The sequence below is a fragment of the Pecten maximus genome, chromosome 2 (assembly GCF_902652985.1).
Source record: "Pecten maximus chromosome 2, xPecMax1.1, whole genome shotgun sequence".
In the NCBI taxonomy this organism is placed as follows: Eukaryota; Metazoa; Mollusca; class Bivalvia; order Pectinida; family Pectinidae; genus Pecten; species Pecten maximus.
The window spans coordinates 9,179,847-9,194,617 of record NC_047016.1 but is presented as its reverse complement, the minus strand read 5'-3'; the positions used below and the strand labels follow the sequence as shown (position 1 = coordinate 9,194,617).

At 45.3% G+C, this 14,771-nt stretch overlaps 1 protein-coding gene across 5 annotated transcripts in view; it reads right to left on the bottom strand.

The window, feature by feature from the left end:
• The window catches only part of LOC117316602 (disabled homolog 2-interacting protein-like), a 272,191-nt gene extending 270,914 nt beyond the window's left edge, over positions 1 to 1,277 (bottom strand). For 4 of the 5 annotated variants that reach the window (XM_033871268.1, XM_033871278.1, XM_033871294.1 and 1 more), the window contains exon 1: positions 1,144 to 1,270. In XM_033871268.1, the coding sequence (XP_033727159.1) occupies positions 1,144 to 1,213 (70 nt within the window). In that variant the 5' untranslated portion in view covers positions 1,214 to 1,270. Of the gene's footprint in view, positions 1 to 1,143 lie in introns of all 5 variants that reach the window. The other variant, XM_033871308.1, reaches the window with a different exon arrangement.
• Positions 1,278 to 14,771: the final 13,494 nt, after the last annotated feature.

Below are 14,771 nucleotides of genomic sequence, written 5' to 3'. Positions count from 1 at the left end.
CATTTGCTGCATGTAATCGTACACCACTGTTGAGATGCACACGCTTTACATGCATGCATTAGTCGGTGGTTCAACAAACCTGTGCCTGTATTGATTACAGCTTCTGAGTCAAAACTGCCTATGATAAGGTTGTCTAATTATTGATTTTAACTTAAGACATCATACTGTTGACTATACCTGTGACTAGGGAAGTATTTAACATAACATTCTTACTAAAACAATGCTATTAAAGTTACATCAATAATAAAACAATAAAAACATAGAGGCGGCAATACAAGCTCTCAAACATCACATGATCAAATAGGAATTCTTATTCTGATATTAATAGGTAATGTAAAATGCCAAAATAATAATAATTTCTACTGTAACCCCTGGGCGAATGTGTACAAATATTAAAATAAAATCATGATAATTTCTACTGTTATACCAGTGTGAATGTGTACAAATATTAAAACAAAATAATGAAAATTTCTACTGTTATACTAGGGTGAATGTATACAAACATTATAATATTCACTTGTGGCCCTAAATTGTAACAACTTTCTTTTCAATATTAGTTTTTTCACATACAATGTAATGATGAAGACGTTTGAAGAAAATTAATAATCTCAGTGAATTTGGGCAGTGAGTAAAATAAGCACTCATTTATACAGAAAACTGTGAAGGAGGTACACTTAACCGTTACTATAATTCAAGTGTATTTCTATTTAAGGAAAAAACGTAACAGATTTCAATAAACAGTACTGTACTTGTAATATACCCCTGAAAACCCTAACCACAATAGTTAATTGACATTATTCCAACACTTTGTATGGTATATATATTTGGCTTGACAAGATAGGAATGTTCTGATTCCAATATTATGTGACTCACTGCCGGTATTGTACAGGGACTTAATCATTCAATACACATCGTCACATCAGATCATACACACACCAAGGTATAAAGCCTTCCTGCTTTGTGATCGAGATTTCTCAGATAATTTAATAAAACTAATATGAAATAAATTCTCAAACTTGTTATTCAATGAAGACTATATATACATATACAGAGTATAAAACATATTACCTGGTGTTTTACGCACAGGTAATTACACAGGTAATAAGAATAACTAAAAGTGGTCCTCCAGCTTCAGCAACTTACCCCAAACATTGAGCCAGCCCACTATCCGACTTGGAAACGGAATGACAACTTTTTCCGATAGACAGGCCATTTTCGGGGATTCAACATACACAGATTTATAAATCCGACATCGGCGATACACGTTTTACGAGTCCACTGTATACAAACATTGAAGTTAAATCGGTCCGGCGGTGTAGTGCATACTTGCAGTCGACATGTGTACGTGTGTATGCGGAGTGATATCGTCCGCTCTGACAGTGGTGTGTTGGATCAATCCGCTGGCAAACAGCGTGCCTTCGATTATTTTGGTGGATACGCCGAAAAACGGCTTAGGCTCTATTTGGTAACACGCCTACGATAGCTTCATGTCTCCAATGAAATCCAAGAGCTACAATTTTACACTTGTCGGGTGTAAGCTCTGAATCTTCTCTAAAAACTTTAATTGTCTACTTTCACTTAGGATCGCTGATCCTGATTGACCTGTGCAGTACAGCGGGCTGACGCTTTGATTACTCATTTTATGAGCTAATTATAGATCTTTACCACGTGTTCAGGTAAATAAATAATCGATTAGTAGCCACCAGAAATGAATTTAAGTGTGTCGTTCATTTAATGAAGGTTTGGAGAGTATACGTAAGCAAAATATAAAATAAATACAAGGGAAGTTGTATTTGTATGCATTTGTATTAATGTGTATTTACATGTATTTGTATTTATGTGTATCTACACTATACTTGTATTTATGTGTATCTACACTATACTTGTATTTATGTGTATCTACACTATACTTGTATTTATGTGTATCTACATGTATTTGTATTAATGTGTATCTACATGTATTTGTATTTATGTGTATCTACATGTATTTGTATTTATGTGTATCTACACTATACTTGTATTTATGTGTATCTACATGTACAATGTATTTGTATTTATGTGTATCTACATGTATTTGTATTTATGTGTATCTACATGTATTTGTATTTATGTGTATCTACATGTATTTGTATTTATGTGTATCTACACTATACTTGTATTTATGTGTATCTACACTATATTTGTATTTATGTGTATCTACATGTACAATGTATTGTATTTATGTGTATCTACATGTATTTGTATTTATGTGTATCTACATGTATTTGTATTTATGTGTATCTACACTATACTTGTATTTATGTGTATCTACATGTATTTGTATTTATGTGTATCTACATGTATTTGTATTTATGTGTATCTACACTATACTTGTATTTATGTGTATCTACACTATACTTGTATTTATGTGTATCTACACTATACTTGTATTTATGTGTATCTACATGTATTTGTATTTATGTGTATCTACATGTATTTGTATTTATGTGTATCTACATGTATTTGTATTTATGTGTATCTACATGTATTCGTATTTATGTGTACATTTTGTATCTACATATATTTGTATTTGTGTCTATTCATTTCCATTCAATCCATCAGCAAAGCTCTCCAACCACACATCTATTCACAAAAAGCAATATAAGATAAATTGGTAAAGATATTGTGTGTCAAAATTATTTTTCCAATTTTCAACTTCAAAATATGACAGCAAAATACGAACCAATCGCCGACCAATGTAATAGCTGTTATGGACTGGTACCGTGGACCGTCCGACCAATGTAATTATTGTTATGGACTGGTCCCGCGGACCGTCCGACGAATGTAATTATTGTTATGGACTGGTCCCGTGGACCGTCCGACCAATGTAATTATTGTTATGGACTGGTCCCGTGGACCGTCCGACCAATGTAATTATTGTTATGACCTGGTACCGTGGACCGTCCGACCAATGTAACTGTTATGGACTGGTACCGTGGACCGTCCGACCAATGTAATTGTTGTTATGGACTGGTACCGTGGACCGTCCGACCAATGTAATTATTGTTATGGACTGGTCCCGTGGACCGTCCGACCAATGTAATTATTGTTATGACCTGGTACCGTGGACCGTCCGACCAATGTAACTGTTATGGACTGGTACCGTGGACCGTCCGACCAATGTAATTGTTGTTATGGACTGGTACCGTGGACCGTCCGACCAATGTAATTGTTGTTATGGCCTGGTACCGTGGACCGTCCGACCAATGTAATTATTGTTATAGACTGGTACCGTGGACCGTCCGACCAATGTAATTATTGTTATAGACTGGTACCGTGGACCGTCCGACCAATGTAATTATTGTTATAGACTGGTACCGTGGACCGTCCGACCAATGTAATTATTGTTATGGACTGGTCCCGTGGACCGTCCGACCAATGTAATTATTGTTATAGACTGGTACCGTGGACCGTCCGACCAATGTAATTATTGTTATAGACTGGTACCGTGGACCGTCCGACCAATGTAACTGTTATGGACTGGTACCGTGGACCGTCCGACCAATATAATTATTGTTATGGACTGGTACCGTGGACCGACCGACCAATGTAATTATTGTTATGGACTGGTCCCGTGGACCGTCCGACCAATGTAACTGTTATGGACTGGTACCGTGGACCGTCCGACCAATATAATTATTGTTATGGACTGGTACCGTGGACCGTCCGACCAGTGCAATTATTGTTATGGACTGGTACCGTGGACCGTCCGACCAATGTAATTATTGTTATGACCTGGTACCGTGGACCGTCCGACCAATGTAACTGTTATAGACTGGTCCCATGGACCGTCCGACCAATGTAACTGTTATGGACTGGTACCGTGGACCGTCCGACCAATGTAATTATTGTTATGGACTGGTACCGTGGACCGTCCGACCAATGTAACTGTTATGGACTGGTACCGTGGACCGTCCGACCAATGTAATTATTGTTATGACCTGGTACCGTGGACCGTCCGACCAATGTAATTATTGTTATGGCCTGGTCCCGTGGACCGTCCGACCAATGTAATTATTGTTATAGACTGGTACCGTGGACCGTCCGACCAATGTAATTATTGTTATGACCTGGTACCGTGGACCGTCCGACCAATGTAACTGTTATGGACTGGTACCGTGGACCGTCCGACCAATGTAATTATTGTTATGACCTGGTACCGTGGACCGTCCGACCAATGTAATTGTTGTTATGGACTGGTACCGTGGACCGTCCGACCAGTGTAATTGTTGTTATGGACTGGTACCGTGGACCGTCCGACCAGTGTAACTGTTATGGACTGGTACCGTGGACCGTCCGACCAATGTAATTATTGTTATGACCTGGTACCGTGGACCGTCCGACCAATGTAACTGTTATGGACTGGTACCGTGGACCGTCCGACCAATGTAATTATTGTTATGACCTGGTACCGTGGACCGTCCGACCAATGTAATTATTGTTATGGCCTGGTCCCGTGGACCGTCCGACCAATGTAATTATTGTTATAGACTGGTACCGTGGACCGTCCGACCAATGTAATTATTGTTATGACCTGGTACCGTGGACCGTCCGACCAATGTAACTGTTATGGACTGGTACCGTGGACCGTCCGACCAATGTAATTATTGTTATGACCTAGTACCGTGGACCGTCCGACCAATGTAACTGTTATAGACTGGTCCCATGGACCGTCCGACCAATGTAATTATTGTTATAGACTGGTACCGTGGACCGTCCGACCAATGTAATTGTTGTTATGACCTGGTACCGTGGACCGTCCGACCAATGTAACTGTTATGGACTGGTACCGTGGACCGTCCGACCAATATAATTATTGTTATGGACTGGTACCGTGGACCGTCCGACCAATGTAATTATTGTTATGACCTGGTCCCGTGGACCGTCCGACCAATGTAACTGTTATGGACTGGTACCGTGGACCGTCCGACCAATATAATTATTGTTATGGACTGGTACCGTGGACCGTCCGACCAGTGCAATTATTGTTATGGACTGGTACCGTGGACCGTCCGACCAATGTAATTATTGTTATGACCTGGTACCGTGGACCGTCCGACCAATGTAACTGTTATAGACTGGTCCCATGGACCGTCCGACCAATGTAACTGTTATGGACTGGTACCGTGGACCGTCCGACCAATGTAATTATTGTTATGGACTGGTACCGTGGACCGTCCGACCAATGTAACTGTTATGGACTGGTACCGTGGACCGTCCGACCAATGTAATTATTGTTATGACCTGGTACCGTGGACCGTCCGACTAATGTAATTATTGTTATGGCCTGGTCCCGTGGACCGTCCGACCAATGTAATTATTGTTATAGACTGGTACCGTGGACCGTCCGACCAATGTAATTATTGTTATGACCTGGTACCGTGGACCGTCCGACCAATGTAACTGTTATGGACTGGTACCGTGGACCGTCCGACCAATGTAATTATTGTTATGACCTGGTACCGTGGACCGTCCGACCAATGTAACTGTTATGGACTGGTACCGTGGACCGTCCGACCAATGTAATTATTGTTATGACCTGGTACCGTGGACCGTCCGACCAATGTAATTATTGTTATGGCCTGGTCCCGTGGACCGTCCGACCAATGTAATTATTGTTATAGACTGGTACCGTGGACCGTCCGACCAATGTAATTATTGTTATGACCTGGTACCGTGGACCGTCCGACCAATGTAACTGTTATGGACTGGTACCGTGGACCGTCCGACCAATGTAATTATTGTTATGACCTGGTACCGTGGACCGTCCGACCAATGTAATTATTGTTATGGACTGGTACCGTGGACCGTCCGACCAATGTAATTGTTATGGACTGGTACCGTGGACCGTCCGACCAATGTAACTGTTGTTATGGACTGGTACCGTGGACCGTCCGACCAATGTAATTGTTATGGACTGGTACCGTGGACCGTCCGACCAATGTAATTATTGTTATGGACTGGTACCGTGGACCGTCCGACCAATGTAACTGTTATAGACTGGTACCGTGGACCGTCCGACCAATGTAATTGTTGTTATGGCCTGGTACCGTGGACCGTCCGACCAATGTAATTGTTGTTATAGACTGGTACCTTGGACCGTCCGACCAATGTAATTATTGTTATGACCTGGTACCGTGGACCGTCCGACCAATGTAATTGTTGTTATAGACTGGTACCGTGGACCGTCCGACCAATGTAATTGTTGTTATAGACTGGTACCGTGGACCGTCCGACCAATGTAATTGTTATAGACTGGTACCTTGGACCGTCCGACCAATGTAATTGTTGTTATGACCTGGTACCGTGGACCGTCCGACCAATGTAATTGTTGTTATGGACTGGTACCGTGGACCGTCCGACCAATGTAATTATTGTTATGGACTGGTACCGTGGACCGTCCGACCAATGTAATTGTTATAGACTGGTACCGTGGACCGTCCGACCAATGTAATTGTTGTTATGGACAGGTACCGTGGACCGTCCGACCAATGTAATTGTTATAGACTGGTACCGTGGACCGTCCGACCAGTGTAATTATTGTTATGGCCTGGTCCCGTGGACCGTCCGACCAGTGCAATTATTGTTATGGCCTGGTACCGTGGACCGTCCGACCAGTGCAATTATTGTTATAGACTGGTCCCGTGGGCCGTCCGACCAATGTAATTGTTATAGACTGGTACCGTGGACCGTCCGACCAGTGTAATTATTGTTATGGCCTGGTCCCGTGGACCGTCCGAACAATGTAATTGTTGTTATGACCTGGTACCGTGGACCGTCCGATCAATGTAATTATTGTTATGACCTGGTACCGTGGACCGTCCGACCAATGTAATTGTTGTTATGGACTGGTACCGTGGACCGTCCGACCAATGTAACTGTTATGGACTGGTACCGTGGACCGTCCGACCAGTGTAACTGTTATGGACTGGTCCCGTGGACCGTCCGACCAATGTAATTGTTATTATGACCTGGTACCGTGGACCGTCCGATCAATGTAATTATTGTTATGACCTGGTACCGTGGACCGTCCGACCAATGTTATTGTTGTTATGGACTGGTCCCGTGGACCGTCCGACCAATGTAACTGTTATAGACTGGTACCGTGGACCGTCCGACCAGTGCAATTATTGTTATGACCTGGTACCGTGGACCGTCCGACCAATGTAATTATTGTTATGGACTGGTACCGTGGACCGTCCGACCAATGTAATTGTTGTTATGGACTGGTCCCGTGGACCGTCCGACCAATGTAACTGTTATAGACTGATACCGTGGACCGTCTGACCAATGTAATTATTGTTATGGATTGGTACCGTGGACCGTCCGACCAATGTAATTGTTATGGACTGGTACCGTGGACCGTCCGACCAATGTAATTGTTATGGACTGGTACCGTGGACCGTCCGACCAATGTAATTGTTGTTATGACCTGGTACCGTGGACCGTCCGACCAATGTAATTATTGTTATGGACTGGTACCGTGGACCGTCCGACCAATGTAACTGTTATAGACTGGTACCGTGGACCGTCCGACCAATGTAATTACTGTTATGGACTGGTACCGTGGACCGTCCGATCAATGTAACTGTTATAGACTGGTACCGTGGACCGTCCGACCAATGTAATTACTGTTATAGACTGGTACCGTGGACCGTCCGACCAATGTAATTGTTGTTATAGACTGGTACCGTGGACCGTCCGACCAGTGCAATTATTGTTATGGAGTGGTACCGTGGACCGTCCGACCAATGTAATTGTTGTTATAGACTGGTACCGTGGACCGTCCGACCAGTGCAATTATTGTTATGGAGTGGTACCGTGGACCGTCCGACCAATGTAATTGTTGTTATAGACTGGTACCGTGGACCGTCCGACCAGTGCAATTATTGTTATGGAGTGGTACCGTGGACCGTCCGACCAGTGCAATTATTGTTATGGCCTGGTACCGTGGACCGTCCGACCAATGTAATTATTGTTATGGCCTGGTACCGTGGACCGTCCGACCAATGTAATTGTTGTTATAGACTGGTACCTTGGACCGTCCGACCAATGTAATTATTGTTATGGACTGGTACCGTGGACCGTCCGACCAATGTAACTGTTATGGACTGGTACCGTGGACCGTCCGACCAATGTAATTGTTGTTATGACCTGGTACCGTGGACCGTCCGACCAATGTAACTGTTATAGACTGGTACCGTGGACCGTCCGACCAATGTAATTATTGTTATAGACTGGTCCCGTGGACCGTCCGACCAATGTAATTGTTGTTATGGCCTGGTACCGTGGACCGTCCGACCAATGTAATTGTTGTTATAGACTGGTACCTTGGACCGTCCGACCAATGTAATTGTTGTTATGACCTGGTACCGTGGACCGTCCGACCAATGTAACTGTTATAGACTGGTACCGTGGACCGTCCGACCAATGTAATTATTGTTATAGCCTGGTACCGTGGACCGTCCGACCAGTGCAATTATTGTTATGACCTGGTACCGTGGACCGACCGACCAATGTAATTGTTGTTATAGACTGGTACCGTGGACCGTCCGACCAATGTAATTATTGTTATGACCTGGTACCGTGGACCGACCGACCAATGTAATGTTTGTTATAGACTGGTATCGTGGACCGTCCGACCAATGTAATTGTTATAGACTGATACCGTGGACCGTCCGACCAATGTAATTATTGTTATAGACTGGTACCGTGGACCGTCCGACCAATGTAACTGTTATGGCCTGGTACCGTGGACCGTCCGACCAATGTAATTATTGTTATGGACTGGTACCGTGGATCGTCCGACCAATGTAATTATTGTTATGGACTGGTACCGTGGACCGTCCGACCAATATAATTGTTGTTATGGACTGGTACCGTGGACCGTCCGACCAATGTAACTGTTGTTATGGACTGGTACCGTGGACCGTCCGACCAATGTAATTGTTGTTATGGACTGGTACCGTGGACCGTCCGACCAATGTAATTGTTGTTATAGACTGGTACCGTGGACCGTCCGACCAGTGCAGTTATTGTTATGGACTGGTACCGTGGACCGTCCGACCAATGTAACTGTTATAGACTGGTACCGTGGACCGTCCGACCAATGTAATTATTGTTATGGACTGGTACCGTGGACCGTCCGACCAGTGTAATTATTGTTATAGACTGGTACCGTGGACCGTCCGACCAATGTAATTGTTATAGACTGGTACCGTGGACCGTCCGACCAGTGTAATTATTGTTATGGACTGGTCCCGTGGGCCGTCCGACCAATGTAATTGTTATAGACTGGTACCGTGGACCGTCCGACCAGTTTAATTATTGTTATGGACTGGTCCCGTGGACGGTCCGACCAGTGCAATTATTGTTATGGAGTGGTACCGTGGACCGTCCGACCAATGTAATTGTTGTTATAGACTGGTACCGTGGACCGTCCGACCAATGTAATTATTGTTATGGCCTGGTCCCGTGGACCGTCCGACCAATGTAATTGTTATAGACTGGTCCCGTGGGCCGTCCGACCAATGTAATTGTTATAGACTGGTACCGTGGACCGTCCGACCAGTGTAATTATTGTTATGGACTGGTACCGTGGACCGTCCGACCAATGTAATTGTTATAGACTGGTCCCGTGGACCGTCCGACCAATGTAACTGTTATGGACTGGTACCGTGGACCGTCCGACCAGTGTAATTATTGTTATGGACTGGTACCGTGGACCGTCCGACCAATGTAATTGTTATAGACTGGTCCCGTGGGCTGTCCGACCAATGTAATTGTTATAGACTGGTACCGTGGACCGTCCGACCAGTGTAATTATTGTTATGGCCTGGTCCCGTGGGCCGTCCGACCAATGTAATTGTTATAGACTGGTACCGTGGACCGTCCGACCAGTGTAATTATTGTTATGGCCTGGTCCCGTGGACCGTCCGACCAATGTAATTGTTATAGACTGGTCCCGTGGGCTGTCCGACCAATGTAATTATTGTTATGGACTGGTCCCATGGACCGTCCGACCAATGTAATTATTGTTATGGACTGATACCGTGGACCGTCCGACCAATGTAATTATTGTTATGGACTGGTCCCGTGGACCGACCGACCAATATAAGTATTGTTATGGACTGGTCCCGTGGACCGTCCGACCAATGTAATTATTGTTATGGACTGGTCCCGTGGACCGACCGACCAATATAATTATTGTTATGGACTGGTCCCGTGGACCGTCCGACCAATGTAATTGTTGTTATAGACTGGTACCGTGGACCGTCCGACCAATGTAATTATTGTTATGGCCTGGTACCGTGGACCGTCCGACCAATGTAATTGTTATAGACTGGTACCGTGGACCGTCCGACCAATGTATTTATTGTTATGGACTGATACCGTGGACCGTCCGACCAATGTAATTATTGTTATGGACTGGTCCCGTGGACCGTCCGACCAATGTAATTGTTATAGACTGGTACCGTGGACCGTCCGACCAGTGTAATTATTGTTATGGCCTGGTCCCGTGGACCGTCCGACCAATGTAACTGTCTACAGGACGTATCCGGAGTGTCTACAGGACGTATCCGGGGTGTCTTCAGGACGTATCCGGAGTGTCTACAGGACGTATCCGGGAATGTCTACAGGACGTATCCGGAGTGTCTACAGGACGTATCCGGAGTGTCTACAGGACGTATCCAAGTGTCTACAGGACGTATCCGGAGTGTCTACAGGACGTATCCGGGAATGTCTACAGGACGTATCCGGAGTGTCTACAGGACGTATCCGGAGTGTCTACAGGACGTATCCGGGGTGTGTACAGGACGTATCCAAGTCTCTACAGGACGTATCCGGAGTGTCTACAGGACGTATCCGTGATGTCTACAGGACGTATCCGGAGTGTCTACAGGACGTATCCGGGGTGTCTACAGGACGTATCCGGGATGTCTACAGGACGTATCCAAGTGTCTACAGGACGTATCCGGGGTGTGTACAGGACGTATCCAAGTGTCTACAGGACGTGTCCGGGATGTCTACAGGACGTATCCGGGGTGTCTACAGAACGTATCCGGAGTGCCTACAGGACGTATCCGGGGTGTCTACAGGACGTATCCGGGGTGTCTACAGGACGTATCCAAGTGTCTACAGGACGTATCCGGAGTGTCTACAGGACGTGTCCGGGATGTCTACAGGACGTATCCGGGGTGTGTACAGGACGTGTCCGGAGTGTCTACAGGACGTATCCGGGGTGTCTACAGGACGTATCCGGGATGTCTACAGGACGTATCCGGGGTGTGTACAGGACGTATCCGGAGTGTCTACAGGACGTATCCGGGGTGTCTACAGGACGTATCCGGGGTGTGTACAGGACGTATCCGGAGTGTCTACAGGACGTATCCGTGGTGTCTACAGGACGTATCCGGAGTGTGTACAGGACGTATCCGGAGTGTCTACAGGACGTATCCGGGGTGTCTACAGGACGTATCCGGGGTGTGTACAGGACGTATCCGGAGTGTCTACAGGACGTATCCGGGGTGTCTACAGGACGTATCCGGAGTGTGTACAGGACGTATCCGGAGTGTCTACAGGACGTATCCGGGGTGTGTACAGGACGTATCCGGAGTGTCTACAGGACGTATCCGGAGTGTCTACAGGACGTATCCGGAGTGTCTACAGGACGTATCCGGAGTGTCTACAGGACGTATCCGGGGTGTCTACAGGACGTATCCGGAGTGTGTACAGGACGTATCCGGAGTGTCTACAGGACGTATCCGGGGTGTCTACAGGACGTATCCGGGGTGTGTACAGGACGTATCCGGAGTGTCTACAGGACGTATCCGGGGTGTGTACAGGACGTATCCGGAGTGTCTACAGGACGTATCCGGAGTGTCTACAGGACGTATCCGGGGTGTGTACAGGACGTATCCGGGGTGTGTACAGGACGTATCCGGGGTGTGTACAGGACGTATCCAAGTGTCTACAGGACGTATCCGGAGTGTCTACAGGACGTATCCGGGGTGTGTACAGGACGTATCCGGGGTGTCTACAGGACGTATCCGGAGTGTCTACAGGACGTATCCGGGGTGTCTACAGGACGTATCCGGGGTGTCTACAGGACGTATCCGGGATGTCTACAGGACGTATCCGGGGTGTCTACAGGACGTGTCCGGGATGTCTACAGGACGTATCCGGAGTGTCTACAGGACGTATCCGGGGTGTGTACAGGACGTATCCAAGTGTCTACAGGACGTATCCGGAGTGTCTACAGGACGTATCCGGGGTGTGTACAGGACGTATCCGGGGTGTCTACAGGACGTATCCGGAGTGTCTACAGGACGTATCCGGGGTGTCTACAGGACGTATCCGGGGTGTCTACAGGACGTATCCGGGGTGTGTACAGGACGTATCCGGGGTGTCTACAGGACGTGTCCGGGATGTCTACAGGACGTATCCAAGTGTCTACAGGACGTATCCGGGGTGTCTACAGGACGTATCCGGAGTGTCTACAGGACGTATCCGGGGTGTCTACAGGACGTATCCGGGATGTCTACAGGACGTATCCAAGTGTCTACAGGACGTATCCGGGGTGTCTACAGGACGTATCCGGGGTGTCTACAGGACGTATCCGGGGTGTCTACAGGACGTATCCGGGGTGTCTACAGGACGTGTCCGGGATGTCTACAGGACGTATCCGGGGTGTCTACAGGACGTGTCCGGGATGTCTACAGGACGTATCCAAGTGTCTACAGGACGTATCCGGGGTGTCTTCAGGACGTATCCGGGGTGTCTACAGGACGTATCCGGGGTGTCTTCAGGACGTATCCGGGATGTCTTCAGGACGTGTCCGGGAGTGTCTACAGGACGTATCCGGGGTGTCTACAGGACGTGTCCGGGATGTCTACAGGACGTGTCCGGGAGTGTCTACAGGACGTGTCCAAGTGTCTACAGGACGTGTCCGGGAGTGTCTACAGGACGTATCCGGGGTGTCTACAGGACGTGTCCGGGATGTCTACAGGAAGTATCCAAGTGTCTACAGGACGTATCCGGGGTGTGTACAGGACGTATCCAAGTGTCGACAGGTCGTATTCGACTGGTCAGACCTCTATTCGAGGAGAGGGTTACCTTTCACATAGGTGGGTTTGATTTATCGATCGGATATGAAAAAGGTATGGGTCACCTGCTCGACCACGTAGGATTTCACTCTAAGGTAGTTGGGTGAATTAGAGGATCATTGTGTCAACACATCTTAAATAAAGATCAAATGTGGTATTATAACGTATTACAACCACAATTCATCATTAAATCCCACTGCGCATGTGCATTGTATTTATTAACAACGAAATGAATGGAAATTAAAACAGAATTTCCGACTATAATCAAAACCGCGAGTTGCACCACACAAGTCCTATGACAAAAAACTACACACCACTGGTCGAAATCATTCGTCGTCCACGTTTTAAATTTGAAAACTTCTTCTCAGTAACTCAACGACATAGAATGATCATATTTCGCCAGTAGCATGCTGGGATGAACGGCTACCAAGTTTGTCAAAGTGAATTCTCAAGGTTGACAACTCCTTCTGAATAATGAAGAGTCCAAGGCTGGGGGTATCAGGCCAATGGCATACCGAAATAAAGGCCTACCATGTTTGTGCAAATGAACGAACTTATATTCAAGGTAACGGTGGTCAAATATGTTTAAAACCTTTAAACACCTTCTTCTGAAAAAAACCTTACAGTGATGAGATTCGGGCAGGTACCATATGCTCGGAGGAAGGGCTACCGAGTCGGTTGAATTTGATTACCTTACCTTCAATCGAGGTTACGTGTGTCCAATATGTTGGCTATTAATATACTAGGGTGAAGGGCTAACAAGTTTGTTCAAATGAATGGCCTTGTCCATGTTCAACACTCTGATATATCATAGTTATCCCCCCCTTGTCTTGGCAGTCGATGGAGACCGAGAATGTATCAAAACCTTTTAATAACTTCGATGAACTTTGACCAATGACAATACTCCGGGCAAGCAAAGAGATCACTGCACACAAGTACCAATAGATACTTAATGATTCGACACCATACAATATAACATACATAATATCTCATACCAATATAACATACATAATACCACATACCAATATAACATACATAATATCTCATACCAATATACATGTATATAACTGGATCATACTCTCTCTCATGATTAAATCAGTATGTTTGTGTCTATATAACTGGATTATACTCTCTCTCATGATTAAATCAGTATGTTTGTGTATATATAACTGGACCTACCTCTCATCATCATTAGTAAATCAGTATGTTTGTGTATATATATCTGGGTTATTTTACTCTCCTCTCCCATCCTCATTATTATAAATCAGTATGTTTGTGTATAAGATTATGGGTTATGACGCCTCTCCTCATTATTAAATCAGTATGTTTGTGATATTAACTGGTCATCTCTCTCCTCTCATTAATTCAATCAGTATGTTTGTATATATATCTGGTTTATACTCTCTCCTTCCTCATTATATATCAGTTGTTTGTGTATATATAAACTGGATCATACTCTCTCTCAATAATTAAATCAGTATGTTTTGTGTATATATAACTTGATTACTCTCTCTCATATTAAATCATATGTTTTGTGTATATATACTTGATTATACTATCTCTCTTCTCGTCCTCCTCTCATTTTATATCAGTATGTTTGTGTCTATATAACTGGATCATACTCTC